At 43.3% G+C, this 13,668-nt stretch overlaps 1 protein-coding gene across 2 annotated transcripts in view; it reads left to right on the forward strand.

Moving 5' to 3' along the window:
- nkain4 (sodium/potassium transporting ATPase interacting 4) overlaps positions 1 to 13,668 on the forward strand; it is a 60,882-nt gene that overhangs the window by 39,864 nt on the left and 7,350 nt on the right. For both annotated transcript variants that reach the window (XM_049580083.1, XM_049580082.1), the window contains exon 5: positions 6,781 to 6,841. In XM_049580083.1, the coding sequence (XP_049436040.1) occupies positions 6,781 to 6,841 (61 nt within the window). The remainder of the gene's footprint in view (positions 1 to 6,780; positions 6,842 to 13,668) is intronic.

A 13,668-nucleotide genomic window follows, 5' to 3' on the forward strand; every position in this document is an offset into this window, starting at 1 on the left:
TTGCCTCTGGTACAATGAGGTGTTTATCTGAACCTTTTTTAAACAGATCATACTCCTTTTTTTGTGCAGTTCTAGTATTATGTTGAATGGCTGCAGAGCAGTGCGGTAAAAAAAAAATAGACCAGTTGTTTAAAAATAGCGTTGAGCTGTGCGACGCCTGCGTGGGCGAGCACGGCTTTTGTGGTCAGTCTAGCAGCATTAGTTGATCACAATGGACACACTCTGCTGTGGCAGATGTGTCACACCACATCCATGTCTCATGTATTTTGACTGTTAATCTTGCTGCTCATTAAACCACTGAGACAATCAATCTATTATCAAAACTGTTGATACATTTTCTGACAATCAAGTAACGCACATACATAGGATGTAGTTGTTAAAACGTTTGCAGTGAGCAAGACTGATTTTTCTTTTGGTTGTAGAAATGACTCGACAGACATCAGTGTAATTGACTGTAAACCTGATTTATTGTAGTTGTAACTGTGAAAAGTGCAGGTCGAGTAGACTGATGTTTGTGAGTGAGTGTGCATTGTCAAAGGAGGTCATGTGTCTTTCTTGACTGGCACATTCAGTATACACCTGACCTTCATTAGCCTATGCAAATACAAGTAAACCTCTTTTTCTAGCTCAGCAGCTGGCCTGCTTCTCACGCACACATGCATGAATGTGTGAGCCTTCAACTTTTTTTGGCCCTCATTATCTGAGAGAAGAAACTCCAATAATGCTGAAGTATCACAAATACCTCCTTCCGCTTCCTCTGCAACATAGTAAATAGTAAATGAAGACCCACTGGAGGACAGCTTTGCTTTTGATGTTTTCCCGCATCTAGCCTTGAACTCTTTGTGACTGGTTTTCTGGTTTTTTCGTTCCCTCTTTTAGTTGTCCAGATCTCTGTCCACTGCTCCAAAACCTGCAGAGGAGACAGAGAGCAGGGCAGCACTTAATGCTCGAGCAACAATAAAACAAAGACACACAGAGAGGAGGAGAGAAAAGATAACAGCAGAGATTTGCAGACTGCTGAGTGACAGTGATGTCGAGACCTGTGTTTAAAAAGCGACTGACTTAAAGAATAAAGTGCAGAGTGCAAGGAGAAAAAAACCCCCAAATGATTGGCAGCTAAATGAGTTGGCTTTAGTTTGGCACGTCCTCACAGGCAGACTGACATCCAGCCTCAGAGGACATGTGGGGGCTTTATGAGCTTAATTAATTTGACATCAATCTCTAAAATGATCCCTGAACTCCAGAAGTGACAGTGGGAAGTCAAAGAAGAAAGCTGGGGACTGTGTGTGTGAGGGGTTTATGAGCATGATTATTTAATATGCAAGGATATATAAGTGGAATTGTCACTTGTTATTGAGGACACTGACCTATATTTGTTGAGGACTGCATTGCCTCCAGCAAAAAGCCACCAACTCTGATCTTATTAGCTCCCTGTGCATTGCACTAAATGTACCGCAGCCATAGAAAGGAAAAGAAGAAGACTGAGTGGTTTAAGATCAGCCCATGGTGAGACTGCAGACATGAGCAGATATATTATAGTCCGTCTCTATGCAGCAGCGTCCAGACTTTCTTGCTGTCAGCAGTTATCACTCGTGGAGTGAGAAATGGTGCTGATTTCCCATTACTGAGCAGTGACAGGCTCACTCAAAAGGTTTGCCTTTCACTGATTAAAGGTATTACATTTCATGGAATTTCTGGTGTGTTAGATTTGTCAGTACACAACTGCTATTTATGAGTGTGCAGTGAGGCTAAAAGTGTATGTCAGTTGTATTTTGTGGTTTTCATCCTCAGGGCGGTGGCGCGTCTTTAGATTTAAAACTGACTTTATATTATTCCTTTCATCCTCACCTCGACGTCTTTGTGGTTTTCATGACTACATTTCTTTGATAAAAGCTCACTCTTTCCTCCCCTCCTTTAACTCTGTCATTCATAGATATTGGACTGTATGTACTACTCAAACATTCTGCACTTCTCTCAGGCTACATCTACACCAATACATTTTTGTTTTAAGACATGTAACTAGGTCTAGTGGAGCATTATTCCTCAGAAAGTGGAGTGAAGACATGGACGCAGCTTCACCATGAATGTCTTGACAATAAAAGGACATTAGCACGTGGACTTATGATTACTTTACTGGTGTGCCCCCCCACAATGTTCTCTTTGGTGTTTCTGTTTTGTCTAAACATTTAAAAATACTTAAAATAAACAGTTATAATAAAACATGTAAGAATGGCTACATTTAACCCCATTAAAACTTAAAAAAAAAAAAAATGCTGCTGACCCCAAGTGAGTTTGAAAATGCCAAGATTGCATTTTAGCCTGGACATACAGAAACAGAGACTTTTGAAAACAATGACTCAGACAGCCACATTCACTTCCTCTTTGGGTCTTATCAGTCTTACCGTACTTGCTTTGCAACAACTCTCAATTTATGTTCTCTGCTGCCTTGATCATTTTGGGGCCTGGACACATGACATGTCTTTTACAATCAGGAAAACACGAGGTTGGGCTACTCTTTTGCCTACTCTGTGCTAACTTTCGACGGCCTGGAGGCAGGTTGCACCTGACATGGCTAAGTGACCACAACCAGCTCTGTATCCTAGCATGCTTACCAGAGATCTTGAGTTCGGAGCTGATCTTCTTCCAGGCATTATTTTTTAAGTGTTTATTAAAATACTTGTTCTCTGGACAGATTGTAAAGCTCTGGGTAGCCCTGTACTAAAATTTCAACCTTATATACATTGATATTTGCAAATTAAGATTCCTGGGAGTGGTACTGGATCACAAATTCAGCTGGAAACCTCAAATAAGTCACATTCAATCACAGCTGGCAAGGAGCATTGCAGTTATGGGAAAATTAAGACATATACTGGACCATTAATCATTATATATCATCTACTGCTCACTCAGTTTACTGCATCTTAATTACTGCGTGGAGGTCTGGGGTAACACCTATAAAAGCAATTTATATATATTATACATATTACAATAAAAAAGCCATTAGGATTGTACATAATGTTGGATATAGGGAGCCTACACTGTTCTTAAAGTCACATGCATTGAAAAAAGGGTACTTGGTTAAATTTAAAACACTCAAAAATGTTTTGTGGCAGGGAGGGGGTTATAATTTAAGAGGACAATTAAATCTATTTCAGTGTGTGGGGTGGATTTATGGAATGGGTTAGTTGAGGAGTTAAAGGGAAGCACAACTATAGAGCACTTTAAAAAAAAATATATATATATACAGACCGTATATTTAGGAGCTATGCAGACGAGGAAGGTGATGCTGATGGGTAGGTTTATTTATTTATCTCTGGGCTTGGTTGAGATCGAGTTTGTAATATATAAATTGTTGTGTATTTATCGAATTAGTGCTTGTAAATAAGTTTGGGATAGTTGATGATTATTTCCTTTTCAAGTGAGACATGAATACTGAGAAGTAGGTAGGATTATATAAGTGTACACTTCTTCCTTCTCCTTTTTGGATTTTCTGTTGATGTTTTGTTTTTGTTTTTATTTTTTATTTTGCTCAACCAACCCCGCAACCAACCCCAGAGCAGACAATCTGCTTCCTCTTTACACCAGCACGTGCATGCCGAGTATACTTGAATAGTCATGTAATGTGCGTTTTCAGGTGTGAAAGTATGGACTGGGATTATTTCTGAAACGGTGCTAAAAGGTTTGTTTGTGCAGAGATAGTTTTCACTTTAAACACTGCTTTTAAAATGAAATTGTATAAGTATGAATATAGCCTCAGTCTCAAGCCTCGTCTGGTGTCACATATTGGCTTCACTATGTTTGACTCAATCCCAGACCACAACAGCGATCAGAGCCCTTAAACAAACATGCACACATGCACAGATATTAACTCATACGAACACATCCTTGGCACACACTCTTACAGGAAAAACACACACAGACACAATGTAGTTGAAAACAGGGTGTGCCCCCTGCTGTTAACACCATCTTGTGTTTGACACTGGCTTTATACATATGCTAATTCACCTCCATTTCACCGCCACTGTAATGGATGGGGTGAGACCAGCAATTAGATACTAGAGAGAAAAAACTGAGTGAGAGAGGAGCAGAGAGAAGTGTGTCTTATCTAGCCCACACAGAGACAGACCCGTTCCCTTTTCTACGAGACGCCACACCTGCGCTTCATTCATAAATAATACATTTAATCTACATCTGGATGAACTTCAATATGGGCCATATGTACTGTACATGTGAAAAACAGGAATAAAATCCAAATGATAGAGATGAAAGACCTGCAAAGTGCATGTCATCTTTGGTCGTGGTGTAATTATGCAGGGCAAGTTAAGTTATAGGTTGAATGAATGCTATATAAATAGCCACCATCACAGACAGTCAATCCCCCCTCGGGTTTTGTGTTTGTGTACCCAGTGTGCGAGGAGGGCAGCATGCCCAACGCTGTTTTAATTGGCATGGCAGAGTGCCAAATGATGGATGGACGGCTGGTTGGAGGGAGACTGTCTCTCAGTGTCTGTCTCTCCCTGTGTCTGTTTCTGAGTTGATGACGGCCATCTGCCAGTTCTACAGGCTATTCTAAGCACTGTTTGCTGCACGTCCATCGGTGTACAGTCACTTTGTGTGCTCGCTGTCTGTTGCATCTGAGCATATGAGCTACTACTATATGTACACTCTAGACGCCCTGTCAACTTCTGAAGCATTGCAAGCTCTGATATTACAGTAAAGCACTGTAGAGCTATTACCCCCAACCCTGACTTATTATCACCTTTAGGAAACCTTTTGGTTAATAGTTGAGTATTCCTTGTGTCTTTGTTTCCAGACACTTGATGTATCTTAGTCCAATATTCACTCTTCTTTTAGCTCCAACCTTTGAGGAAAATATCTGTCTCTGAGGCAACTGAACACTCTACTATGTTCACCAACCTACTAGCCCCTTTTCCACTGTATAAAAAACCCAATAACACCCACTAACATCTGGCTTTTTTTATGTAATTGGAAAGGTTACAATGGGCATTCACACCTGGGTCAAATGACTCTATAGTAGTCACAGGTATTTATCGGCTTCAGCTCTGATCAGCATCGATGGAAACACAACACCCAGGTGACCGTGCTAATTTTAGCTCCTTTACCGGTGACATACAATGACGCGCCACCACAAAATACTGTCCGTCTCCACCCAAGCAGCACTCAAACACCAATTCAAATTAGTCTGCGCTGAGTTTGAAAGAGAGACTGAGTACGTAAGAGATGTAGAAGAAGAAGTAACCACAGTAAAGTTTTCACTGGCCTCTATGCTGCTGCTGTGGGCTTGTCACGATACCAGAATTTCAGTTGATACCAATACCAGTGAATTTCCAAGATTCTCGATACTCATTCGATACCACGATAAAAATCAAAAAACAGAAATTGAGGGCGCCACTGGCTGCGCACATGTGAGGAATCGACGGTGACAACGTATGTGTCGGCTTCGTCGAGTGTGCCAAGTGCAGCGCAATGCTGGTATGTGACAGCTAAAAGACGGGGACCTCGACACTTAAGAGGCACATGACGAAGGCTTGTCATGGAAAGAAAGGCAAGAGTCAGCCTTCAATGGCCACGTTTGTATCCTTAAAAAGAATGTCGGGTTTAAACCAGGCTCGGGCTTATAATTACAGTTAAAGGGACGGGACAGGCCACATATTTTTTGCGTGTTGGCATCGACTTGGTACCGAAGTATCGGTTCTCATGACAACCCTATGCCGCTGTTCACTGACTTGTTCTCTAGACATCTGCTGCACGGCTCTGGTCTACTGGCAATGGGAAAGGAGTCTATTGCCTATTTTTAGCGGGTTTTCCCATGTTTAAAGCGTATTTTTTAAAATGTCCACGACTACTCCCAAAAAGTGGTCCACTAATCAATTAATCATGGGAGGTATATGATATTTTTTCCCCCAATATCAAATACCAATTCTTGTCAAAAAGGTCTTAAATACAATTGTGACTGCCTTCTTGCAGGGATAGTGGGAGTCTTTCCTTCTCTAAATACTTGAAATTATGTTTATTTAACATGGTGTAACACAGAAAACCATAGTACAAACAAATCTGTGTTCCACAACACCTTAAGTTATATTGTTAGAAGGCCATCTCAACTCACAACTATGACATGTTGACAGCCACTACTCACAGCACCCTTATCTGCTGTAGATGCATAGCTACTGCTCCATTACTCCGTTGTGCTAAAACCACAGATGACAAGTGATAAGTCTACAACAATGCACGCTGTCAACAGCTGTCACCTATTCTGTGAAACCCCTACAGAATACAAAGTGATGTCTTCATGTTGCTTGTTTCTATAACCTTAAGATATTCACTTTACAATCTTATAAAACAGAGAAAAGCAGAAAATCTACACATTTAAGAAGCTGGAATCTGTAAAGCTGTAAATTGTCTCACATTTCTTGCTTGATATTTACCCTTGAGTTACCCTTGATAAACGACTGACTGACTCTTGATTATTTAAATGAATTGCAGTTAATTTCCTGTCAAATAATCAACAAATCATTTCAGCTCAAGTGTTGTTCTTTGCAGTATATTGCATCATCCACCCTCAGAGCACGCAGACACCATCTCTCAAATTTGTTGCCGCATCCCCTCAAAACTCACTCTTTTCCAGATGTTCAGTATTACCTTCTTCTTCTTTTTTTTTTTTTTTTTTTGGTTCATCAAAGCAAACACACAGCTGTTTATCAGCCGCTCACTGCCAGCCCTGTGGAGTCTAACCTCTCTTGTTTGCTTGTGTGTTCACAGCTCCTGGGCTTCGTGTACGCCTGCTATGTTGTCAGCGCCATCACTGAGGAGGAGGACAGCTGTGAGTCACTTAACCTCACCCTTAAACACACACACACACACACACACACACACACACACACACACAATCATTCTTGGAAGAGATCATTGCAACAATTAATGATTCACACTCGGACCCACTCACATAACTGAGATGGAAAACACCCGAGTTGAAGAGAACAGGGCTACATCTTTCTTCATCTCCCTCTCTTCCTATCCCTCCCTACACTATCACCGCTCCAGCTCTCCCCTGTCTCCCTCCTCTCTCCTCCCCCACGCCAGCTGGGCCCTCTCTCTCTCCCCTTCTCCCATCCCAGAACTAAAGGAGCCATGTGTTCCCTCTCCACACCTCCTTCAACCCATTAATTCCCTTCTCTTTCACGTGTCCACTCGTCGCCTCATCTCTCCTCCTCGCCGCCCTGTGTGGTCCTCACTGTTGTTGTAAACCTCCTTTAATGTACTCTGGCTTTCACTTTCCTCACTTTCTTCTCTCCATGTGCCCCTCGTGTTTGTCACTCCAGCTGTCTGTTGCCTGGCGAGGGTGGGTGTTTTTATACCGCAGGATTGCACCTCCCCCACCCTCTTCTTCACACACACACACACACACACACACACACACACACACACACACACACCTTCCCTGCTCATGCTTGTCTCTAACACCGCTAGTCAAACATGTGCATCCTTCCTCTGAAGTGGCTCTGTGTCTCAGTACTCTCCCGTCTGTGTCGCCGTGCATTAGTCTGTGTTAAACCTTTAACATGGAGTCAGATGAGGGCAATAGTTGAGTCTCATTGTTTTCCTGTCATGCATGAAGCAAGCAGGGAGTGAGAAAAGGGCGAGGAACAAGACGACGGGGGATCGTGAAATGAGTCATAAGAGAAGAAGGAGAAACCAGAGACGGACACTTGTGATAAATGACCCAGCTGCTGCGACCTCATAGGCAGCAGGTCAGGGGTCGTGCTGGAGGTTAGCCAATCAGAGGGCAGGAAGCACTTGATCTAAGGGTTAGTGGCAGTCATAAATATCTGATTAGCACCGCAGTAACTCTCGTAGCGATGTCCACATGCATGAGAGTCTGCCTTTACATATTTTCCCTTGTAAATTTTAACTGAATGTGTAAACTCTCTGTGAGGATTAGCTGAGATTAAATGGAGTTTCTCAGGCACATATTCATACATACTGTACGTGCTTGTTAGAATACTAATTATGAAGTATCTGGAGCTTGGCTGTAATCATGTCAGTCCCTTTTGTGAGACACCCAAACTCTAATTTGATTTGAACACGGCGTAATGAACAAAGCAGTACATGCACTAATTGCATCTTAAACAGCAGACTCTTGTAATTTGAGGGACTTTTGATGTGGTTTCCGTGTGTGTTGCTGTAGACAAGCGGTATAGAAATCCAACTAGTCCTTTGGTGGTCACATACCAGAGATTCACTGGCTGTGAGTGGTTAGCATCACCACCCAGCTAACCACCACTCACCCCCCACCCCCCCACCCCCCAGCTCTGGGCAGTACCACTTAATCACCAGTCACCCTTAAGTAATCCCTGGAGGGCAATACCATTTCAGCAGGAGAGTCTACTAAAATAAAAAAGGACTTTCCCTGTCATTGACTTTTCCTTTTGTTTTTGTGACATTTGAGCTCTGTTCATCCCCTGTGTGGACTGTTGGCACAGATTGTGTTTTTTTAAAGGTCCAGAGTGAAGGATTTAGGGTAATATATTGGCACAAATTAAATATAATACCCACATAGGTGGCAGGTCCACGTTTACAGAGTCCAACATGTTGCACTGTTCCTACAGTAGCCCAGATCGGACAAACCAAACACTATTCACATTTTCATGTCGACTACCGTAGTTAACAGGCAACCTGTGACAAGCCAAACAGCACCAGAAAAACACAGATTTGTAACGTGAAGCTGCTTTATTCAGTTTAATTCTGCAGGTTTGTTTGTTTGTTTTGGAGAGTAGAAGTCCTCTGTGGATAATTCGGCTTCTGGTAAAAACCTCCAGAACAATGAACCCTGAAGGATTCCTAACTGGGAGTTCACACTTGGCACACAGGAGGAGTATTATCTGGTTGCAATCTGCAATCCTCACTGCTAGATGCCACTAAATCCAGCACACGGCTCCTTTAAACTCATAGCAGACAGTTATCCATACAAAGACAGAAAGAGATAAAAATAACAAAGGAGCAATAAGGAAAGGTTGGTTAAAAAAAGCTTTGGGTGGAAACAGAACATGGTGTGATTTTTATTGGTTTTAATTATCTGGCGGTTCTTCTCTGATCCAGGCTGTGCCGGAGTAAAACGCTGCTACATCGCTTCCAGCCGCTAGCTCTTTGTTATTGTAATCAGCCTTTTGCCTGCATGCACACACACACAAATGTGTTCATGCAGACACAGGTGCGCAGACACACACACACACTCGCAGTAGCACAGAAACCAGCTAAGGCACTCTGCCGCTCTCATTTCCCCCCTCTCATTTGATGTGTAGATTAAAGCAAGTTTCTGCATTGAGCTCCCTGGCTGCCTCAGCACCTCTCCTCCTACTCAGAACTTTTCCTTCTCTTTACTTCTCTCTCGTATGCTTTATTTCCGTTCTCAATTTCTTCACAGCTAGCTGGAATAACCATGTATGAGAATCCAATTTTAGTGTGCTTAAGAAAGCTTCGCTCCCTCTCTCTCCCTCTTCTCTCTGTCTTCTTTCCCATCTCTGGCTTTCGAAGCTTTAATGAGGTGTGCTTGTAAAAAGTTAGAGGTCTCTGGTCCCTCATTTTATCAGCCTCATTAAGCGCCTTGCTGGTCAATAACTTCCACAGTTGATTGCGCTTCACCAAGTGAAGAAAGGTGGGGAGAATCCTCAGGACAGTCAGAAAGCGGGGAAGAGGAGAATGGAGGGGAACAGAGGGAGGTGTTTGTCAGGAGCAAGCCTAGGAGGGGGGGGGGGACGGGGGACGGGGCAATATGCAGGAACAAACAACACAAGACAAGACGAGCTTTTCACGAATAAGGAGATAAGACAGGAATTCCTCTCACGCCGAGCACTCTCTCACTCTCCAGGGAGACGAGTGAGTTAGATTTGAGTGCTCAGGCTTGCGTAAAGAATAGCGGAATGAAACACACACCCGTGCACACACACAATCTCACACACACTCGTAAGAAGCCAAGAAGACACAATGGGCAGAATAACAAGCATCATATACCATCAGCTCAGGGTTTGACATGGCTTTCAGGCTTTATTACTCATACTGCGTGCGTGAGTGTGATCTCCCATTTGATGCAACTCCCCCTGTCACTCTATAAGCGCAGGTGTGTATTTACACTCACACATACCTATATACCATTTGTATTTATGGGTGTGTGTTTGGCCAACTGTGCGTGACTGACTAAGCGTTGGTGTGCAGGCATTTGTGTGTATTTGTGCGTGTGAATTTGTTACACAGAGTTATCGGTGGTGAGCAGACACACCGACAGAGTGAGTGGTGGGGAAAATCCTCTTTGTAAAGTAGGTCATGGAGTTAGAAGCCTAGCGCCGGGATAAGCTCGCTTTAGCATGTCTGCTAATTATGCTGCCGCCCTCTGTGCTGAGTCACATCCCCAGAAAATCCTCCACAGCAGACAGAGACACTGGAGGGATGCACAGATGTGTAGGTGGCAGCGTGTCCTCAGGTTGTAAAGAGAGTAAAAAGGTCAAAACATCAAATTAAAGTCTCGCCCTCGTTTTCACGTTATCACCTCAAAATAGTGCTTCGAATGACGTCAAACACAGAGAAAATTTTGAAATACGAAGCTCTTTTTTGAACACATTTTGACAAGCCACAGCAAGAAACACACGGGTGTAAATAGCAGAATGGATGATGGCTGAGTTCCATTTAGCTGCTTTACTTTCAGGCTCCTTGGTGTTGTGCATGTTAATTCACTGTTGCACTGTCATGACACAGCGGGACGCTTGAATACTACTTCAAAAAATATCTATCTTAAAGTTGTTAGTGCTTGTAGATTATGTCATACATCATGTTTTCTTGCGTGAAATAACATGCTAATTAAGGAAGATGCATGTTTCTAATCTAAATCAATATGCTTTCAGAAGCAAGAGTGTGTCAAGTCCTTGATAGGGCCTCAACAAAGAACCCTCATTACACTGGCTTTGCTTTTTTATACAGAACCAAACAATGCAGGCATCATGATGCCCCAGTGTGTGATTTCTTTTTGGGCATTTTGCCTTCATTGGACAGGACAGCTTTAGAGTGAAATGAGGAGAGAGAAGGGATGACATGCAGCAAAGGGCTGCAGGGCTGGATTTTAACCTGGGGCAAGGACACAGCCTTAGTACATGGGGCGCCTGCTCTGCCAGGTGAGCCCTGTGTGTGATTTTACACAGCATGCAGGCATCCCACAAGCAAAAGAGGCATGACGGGTGTGACAGGAACATCACCAGCCATTGGGGTGACATACAACATATGTGTTGAGCAGCACTTTCTAAACAATTAATCATCCTGCCTGCTGTCCCTTTTACACAAAGATGTTGATTCTGGGCTCATACTACCTCTGCTGCTGCCGGCTTAAAGGCCAGACATCACTGTCGATTGTACCTTTTTATACAGAATGACGAGGTGGAATAATGGCATGACATCCTGCCTCGAACAGGAAGTGTAAAAGGGGGTAGGACAGATTGCATTACAGTTATCCATCCATTTTCATAACCGCTTATCCTGCTGGGGGAGGCGGGGAGGCTGGAGCCTATCCCAGCTGACATTGGGTGAGAGGCGGGGTACACCCTGGACAGGTCACCAGACTATCACAGGGCTGACACATAGAGACAGACAACCATTCACATTCACACCTATGGCCAGTTTAGAGTCACCAATTAACCTGCATGTCTTTGGACTGTGGGAGGAAGCCGGAGTACCTGGAGAAAACCCACGGAGGGGCTCCCTCCTGGGATTGAACCAGACACCCTCTTGCTTACCCTACGTCTCTTGAAATGAGAGACAAATACAAAATATAGATTTAGGAAAAAAGATTTTTGCTCTTAAGCCCAGCTCAGACCAAGGATTTGTGACGAGACGAGTTGAAACGGGTAACTACTTGCAATGCGCCATTCTGCAGTGTTCTAAAAACCTGCTGGTCCACACAGATGCAACTAGATGAGATGGTGTATCATCTCTTTGTGACAACTCTCTGTATTTCCGTTCTGTTTTCCAGCTTGTCAGGCTGATTTTGTGGCTGAATATAATTAGTTTCTTAAAATATAGATGAGGATAATGTTAGATACTGAGATACTGGCTACAGTTGCCTTTGTAGTGATGATGAAACGGTGAAAAACAAACAAAACAAGCACCAGATGGCCTGTATTCATATTAGATACAACACTGTAATATCTAAGCAGTGACAATTAGTTAGTCAGTGAGAAAGTGTGTGTGTGGAGAGGGCATAAGTACACAGAGTGAGCAGCAGCAGCAACCACTGTCTGACACCGGCACACCATGAGGACTGAAATGTCTACGGTCAGTTTGACTTGACCAGCGGACTTCACTACAAGCCGATCAGCTGTTGAAACAGGTGACGTGCTTTACATTCTAAAACCAATTGCCAGCGATTTGACCAGCTGAGTTGCAGGTGACACCATCAGCCGGCTGGAGTCGGACTGGCCAGTTCACACCGCTGCAGCTTTTCTCTGCAACGTTCTAGGACGGTTTTGAATCATTGGTCTGAACTGGGCTTTAAAAAAAAGGGAGAAGGTAAAATCTTATGACTCCCAGCTTGCAAAATAGTATACTGTCACAATCATTTTACTTTTACACCACATTATTTGTTTGTATTTATTCAGTTAAAGCCTCCTCACACAAGTAATCCACCCACACAGGTGTTTTCACTTATGTTGCCTGATTGGGGCGTGCACACGCTGGGCTTGATTGACACTCGTAGTTTTCTTACACTCATTAGGGCCTGACAGTTTCCATCTTTATCACTCGTACTAACACACAGAGCTTGTGTGTGGTTTCGCAGAGCCTTTGAGCTGCATTTTGACCTGGTCATTTTCATTTTAACATAATGAGACCAGACAAACTTTCTAGAGGATCTTTGCCTGGAAACTTTCTCCTCTTTGCATGGATGATTAACTTTAAATACACTCTCAATCAAACATACCTGAAGTTTTCATATGCAAAATAACAAAGCACCATTACACAGGCATCGCAGTGATGCCTGTGTAATGGTGTGTGAGGACGGAGATACAGCACTGCAGATCAGAGCCAACTATGAGGCGCTCCCTTAAATTCAGAGTGTGTGCGTGAGAGAGAGAGAGAGAGAGAGAGAGAGAGAGAGAGAGAGAGGGAGAGACCACAACTGTGTCTTGTAACTCACCTTTTCCAGTGTTACAGACAAGCTCAGAAGTCTTGAACTATCTGTCTGCACTTTATCTCTCTGTCTTTGTCTCACCTTGTTTTTCTCTCTTGATCTTCCTCACTGTCCACTCTTCTGTTCTCACCAACCCTGTTTTTCCCTCCCGGTCTTTTTCCCTTTATCTCTGTGCCTGTGTTTCAGTTCACTGTCAGCTCGCCTGCTCTTCACACACACACACACACACACACACACACACACACACACACACACACACACACACACACAGCAGTAGATGCAGCAGTAAACTGTACACTGACTCAGTTTCTCACCTGGTTCAGCACGGATCCTCTGATTTTTCAACCAGTTTGCACTTGAACTGAGATGTAATCGTCTTACATTATTCCCTGCTTGTTTAGGGGCACCACATAGATGCCTGAGCTGTTGACCTACATACCTTTCATTTCTCTTGTGTGTCCACACAAGTGAAAACCAGCTTG

Source organism: Epinephelus fuscoguttatus, linkage group LG7 (assembly GCF_011397635.1).
Source record: "Epinephelus fuscoguttatus linkage group LG7, E.fuscoguttatus.final_Chr_v1".
Classification (NCBI taxonomy): domain Eukaryota; kingdom Metazoa; phylum Chordata; class Actinopteri; order Perciformes; family Serranidae; genus Epinephelus; species Epinephelus fuscoguttatus.